The 5,205-nt window shown below is 60.2% G+C and overlaps 1 protein-coding gene across 1 annotated transcript in view; it reads left to right on the forward strand.

The window, feature by feature from the left end:
- Positions 1 to 5,205, forward strand: part of PDZD7 (PDZ domain containing 7) — a 14,534-nt gene that overhangs the window by 7,396 nt on the left and 1,933 nt on the right. The window contains exons 12-14 of the mRNA XM_025201198.1: positions 4,577 to 4,668; positions 4,846 to 4,917; positions 5,124 to 5,203. Coding sequence (XP_025056983.1) covers positions 4,577 to 4,668; positions 4,846 to 4,917; positions 5,124 to 5,203 — 244 coding nt within the window. The remainder of the gene's footprint in view (positions 1 to 4,576; positions 4,669 to 4,845; positions 4,918 to 5,123; positions 5,204 to 5,205) is intronic.

A 5,205-nucleotide genomic window follows, 5' to 3' on the forward strand; every position in this document is an offset into this window, starting at 1 on the left:
GGACCGGGACCCTTGGGCAGAGAATCCCACCTCCAGCCACTACTTACGCAGCTGCCCTAGTGTAGACGAACCCCAGGAGCCATTTCCAACCCTCCCCTTTCCAAAGAAGTCAAGCTGACCAGATCCTCAGGGAGTCGCATCGTGCCCAGCCCCCTGTGCCAGGCCGAATCGGCGCTGTCTAGACCATCCTAGCCAAGGGGAAGATCCCATCCTAACCTCAAATACAGCACCAGACCGACCCCGAGCAGAGGGCCAAGACCCTCCAGCCCGGACCCTGCGGGGTTGGAGCCAGCAGGAGCATTAGCACAGCCCAGGCCCATCCCCAGCCTGGGCTGCAGCCAGCACCCAGCGCCTCCAACGGAGGCGAAACAAAAGCCTTGCATTAAAAGGAAGAAAAAAACCCCTCTGTAAACTTATCCCGGCTGCTTTCATCCGCTTTCCGAGCCAAGCCGGGTGCGGAGCTCTGCTTCCCACTCCTTCCCCCGGCATCTCTCCCACGGCCGCCCGGCTCTAGCAGTGAAGAAGTTTCCCCCAATCTCTGCTCGAAACCTGCTTTGCTGCAGCTTCATGTCCCCCACCCCGGCTTGCAGCACGAGAGCACAGGTGCTTTCCCTCTTCTCCGTGGCAGCCCTCCAGGTACATGCAGGCTGCTTGCACGCAAAGACTCTTGTACGTGCCCGGGTCTCACACCCTGGCCCCGTACAGCTGCCTCCCAAGCTCTTTCCCATTTCTGTCGCCCATCTCCGGACCCTCTCCACATCCTGCTTTAATTGCAGATTAGCGCGCATAATCCCTAAACAGTGCCGAGGAGAGGCACGATCACCTCCTGTGTCTTGCATCTAGTGCTCCTATTGAGCATGTTTGCAGAGGTCTGTCCAGGGCCAGGGGCTGTTCAGCGCGTGCAGTCATGACTTGGACGCCGGCACAGAAAGCTTCTGGCGTGAGTCTGCAGACGACATGAGACGGGGCAGGACGCGAACCTGCTGGAGGATGCTAGTGCCACCCAGACGGAGCTGGACAGATGGGGCAGCTGGGCTGGAGCCAGCAGGACAAAGAGCACTGCTGACAAATGCAAGCTGCTGCGTCTCGGGGCGAACCCTGAAAACACAAGATATACGAGAGGTGATGACTGGTGGGACGGCCGCACCGCGGGGAAGGAGCTGGGAGCATGCCATGGGATCACAGCCCCCACATGAGGGTGCAGCGTGATGCAGCGGGTGCAACATGGTTTTGGTTGCGTCGATGCAAGCGTCGGGGCGCGCCGTGGGAGGTGATGGCGCCTCTCTGCCCGGCACTGGTCAGGCTCCTCTGCGGCCCGGTGCGGTCCTGGGCTCCAGAAAAAGGCCGTGGAGACGTTGGCGAGGGTGAAGAGGCAGCGAGGGGGATGATCGAGGGCTCGGAAGGCAAGAGGCCAGAGGAGCCAGGCACGTCCGGCTGGCGGAAAAGGCGCTGAAGAGGGGACACGAGAGCAGTGCGCCGACCTGCCGGGCTGCCAGAGAGCAGAGGGAAAGCCCCGTCCCCAGTGCAGATGGAGGACTCGGAGCCACGGCTTGAACTTGCAGCAAAGGAGGTTTGGACGGAGATCAGGAAACACTTCACTGCTAGTGGGGGACATGTCGGGGCAGGGGGCCTCCAGCGCCAGAGGAGTCAAGGAGTGGAGGGGTGGGCACCGGTGCGGGGTGATCGCAGCTGGGGATGGGGCTGGGCTGTGCCAATGCTCCTGCCGGCACCGACCCCGCCGGGGCCTGCCTGGGGGGTCTTGCCCCCGCGCTCGGGCTCAGACCAGCACTGCACTGGGCAGGAGGGGATTTCCCCCTGCTCAGACTGGTTGCACTGGAGGGTTTTGCCTTCCTCTGCAGCGGGGGCCCGGCCTCAGCCTGGGATCGATTTTAAGTGCACTGGTGTCTGGGCAAAGAGCCTTGGAGTTGTGCAACAGGGTTGCTGTGTAGTCTCAGGAACAGGTTCAAGAAGGACTTGTCCGGAGGGGTTCGGACAGAGCTGATCCTGCCTCAAGCAGGGGTTGGACCAGATCCGAACCCCGCAGCTCCCTGCCGGCTGCGCGGCACTGGGATTCAAGGAAAACCACGTGCACCTTTTGCATGGTTGCATCACACTGCAGACTTGTGCTGACTTGGTGACGCACCAGACCCGTCTCTGGGGTGCTGCTGTCCAGAGAAGCTCACCCAGTTTGTAGACGTATTGTTGGTTTATTCTTTCCAAGATGCGGCCCCCTGCGTTCGTCAGCAGCAAACTCCATCCCGTTTGCTCCAGCTCGGCTTTCCCATCTCTGGAGACCTTCCTGTAGCACACCTCCATCCTCCGGCATCTCCACCGTCCTTCCCAGCATCGTGCCCTCTGCAAACTCACTCCAGAAGCGTTGCATGCCAGCATCCAAATCATTAATATGTGCGCTGAACTGCCGTTGGCCCAAGGCAGACCTCGGGGGATCCCACTCCAGATCTCTTGGCATTCGGACATGGATCCACTTATAATCGCCCTCTGCTTGTGACTATCGGGCCAGTTGTCTGTCCACCTTGTAGCAGTTCTCTCCGGTCCATCTGCCTCCAGCCCGCTTACGAGACGGGTGTGTGGGACCTTGTCAAAAGCCTGGCGAGAGTCCAGATGCACTCTCTCCACTGCATCCCCTTCGTCCACCAGCGTAGTCCTGCGTCCAAGAACCAGACCAAGTTTGTCTGCCACGATTTGTTCTTAGCAGGTCCACGCTGGCTGCTCACGATCAGGTGCTTGCAGTTGGGCTTCACCATTGAGGGGAAGCAACCGGCTTATAGTTCCTGGATCCTGCAGGTTACCTGTTGTTGAGAAGTGCTATGTTGGCCCCTGGCTAGTCTAGGGTTGGGTATCTGACCGCTCAAAGTTTGCTCCATTGAGCGGTCACATATCAATCAAAAAATGTGGGAAAAAAATTGCCAATAGATCCAAGTAAAATGCAGAAAAAGCAGACATTTTCCATTAAGAAAGCATAGAAAATTTGGGTTGGAAGGGACCTCAGGAGTTCACATCTGGTGCAACCCCCTGCCCTGCTCCAAGCAGGACCAGCCGCGACTACATCATCCCAGCCAAGGTTTTGTCTAGCTGGGTCTTAGACTTTCAAGGATGCAGATCCCCCCACCTCTCTGGGTGACCTGTCCCAGTGCTTTACTGCCCTCCTTGTGAGAGAGTTTTTCCTAATATCCAACCTCAACTTCCCTGGCTGCAGCCTGAGCCCATTGCTCCTTGTCCTGTATCTGCCCCCACTGAGACCAGCCCAGCTCCATCCTCTTTGCAGCCCCCCTGCAGGGAGGTGAAGGCTGCTATTCAATCCCCCTCGGTCTTCTCTTCTCCACACTAAATCAGCCCAGTTCCCTCCCTCTGTCCTTTGCCCCAGCCCCACAACCATTTCCATCCCCCTCCGCTGGACTCTCTCCAACGTGTCCACATCCTTTCTGTCGTGGGGCCCACAGCTGGACACAGGACTCCAGATGTGGCCTCCCCAGTGCTGAATAGAGGGGAAGGATCACGTCCCTCCATCTGCTGGCACCGCTCCTACCAGTGCATTTAGTTCAGTAGCCACCAGAAAGGAGCTGGACTGAGGTGACTAATATGTTAAAACACAGTAAAAAATCATGTTTCAAGCAAGAAAACTACAAAAAAAAATGTAGGGCTTGTTTGTAAAACTGTTATAATCTTTGACCAGTCAAAAAAAATATGCAGTCAGTTGCCCGGCTTGCCCCACCCTGTGCCAGTTTTCTGGGACCTCACCCATCTCCCACAACTGGGCCTATCTTATCACCAAAGGCTCGGAGACCCTGCCCGCCGGTTCCTCCGCCCTGGGATGGTGCCTATCCGGCCCCGCTGCCTTGCACTCATTTGCACGGCTCAGAAGGTCTCTGACAGCGTCTTCCCCATCTCAGCCCCCGGCCTGTCCCCTTCCTTGCCTCTATAACTCTCATTAGCCACCTGGTTGGTGACAATTGAGGAAAGTAGCTGCTTTCCCAGCTCCTGCTCAGAGCTTGCCCTGCCTGGCGCCCCAGGGCTCTCTCTCCTGAGCTGCTATCTACAGACCCCCCACCCCTTGCGGCCTCATCGCCTTTGCCCCCCGGATTTAGCCCATGCCAGCCCTGGCTGTGTCCTGCCCCGCATCCCTTTGCTGTAGTCAAGAAACCCAAGAAAGTCGCGAGCTGGGATTTTTCCAACCTTGAGTCTCAAATGGGACGCGTGACGCAGAGGGTCGTGGCCAGAGGGTCTCGCCGCTCCGCTCAGTCAGCCCCGATCGCTGCATTGGGGGTCCCCCCGCTCAGATCGGCACTGACTTGGGGGTTTTGCCTTCCTCTGCAGTGGGGTGGGGGCACGGCCGCTGCCCAGGCTCTCTCGGGGTGCTGATTGGGGCAGGGGGCTGGACTGGATGCGACCGCCCAAGGGCCCTGCCTTCTCCACTTGTTCCCAAAACACCCCTACCCGCAAACCCTCGACTCGCCCCTACCGGTGCAGTGCACTATGGGATACTTGCAGCCACGTTCCACCCCAGAGGCAGCCGCATTTCCTGTGGCCGCACTGACCGCGTCTCTCCCCCTGGCAGGAGCGTGGTCGCCCCCACCGACCTGGGCCGTTTCGACAGCATGGTGATGCCGCTGGAGCTGGAGGCTTACGATGCCCTGAAGAGCAGAACAGGTATGGGGAGACACCCCCCAGCCCTGAGGTGTCCAGCTTCCCCCAGCCTAGTCACACGGGGTCAGGGCCCTGATCCGGCCAGCAGCCCCGTGCCCGCCAGGTGTTGGGCACAGAGGCGAGCTGGGGCACGGGAGCATCATCAGGACCCCCCCCTAACCCTACTCTCGCCGCCCACAGTGAGGTCACCCGCGCTCCGCCCGGCGCAGCACGACGTGCCCCCGCGCCGACACCTCATCACGCCCGTGCCTGGTCAGTGCCCGATGCCCCCCCGTCCCAACCCCAGGGGCTTCCAGATTGGGGTGGGGGGAGGCTGGGGCAGGTCCGGGGTCTTCCCAAATGATCCTGGAAGCTGGGAAGTGGTAAGGCTCCAGGGGAAGGGCAGTGTCGGGGTCCAAGGGAGGGGATGGGGGGGGTCTGGGGATGCCTCCCTTCATGGCACACCCCCCCACCCGCAGATTCCCGGGGTGGCTTCCTGCTGCGGTCACTGGACCCGCTGGAGGCGGAGGCAGCGGCACTGCCAGGCGGGCCGGGGGGGGC

This window comes from Alligator sinensis, unplaced genomic scaffold (assembly GCF_000455745.1).
Source record: "Alligator sinensis unplaced genomic scaffold, ASM45574v1 scaffold61_1, whole genome shotgun sequence".
NCBI classification, from domain to species: Eukaryota; Metazoa; Chordata; order Crocodylia; family Alligatoridae; genus Alligator; species Alligator sinensis.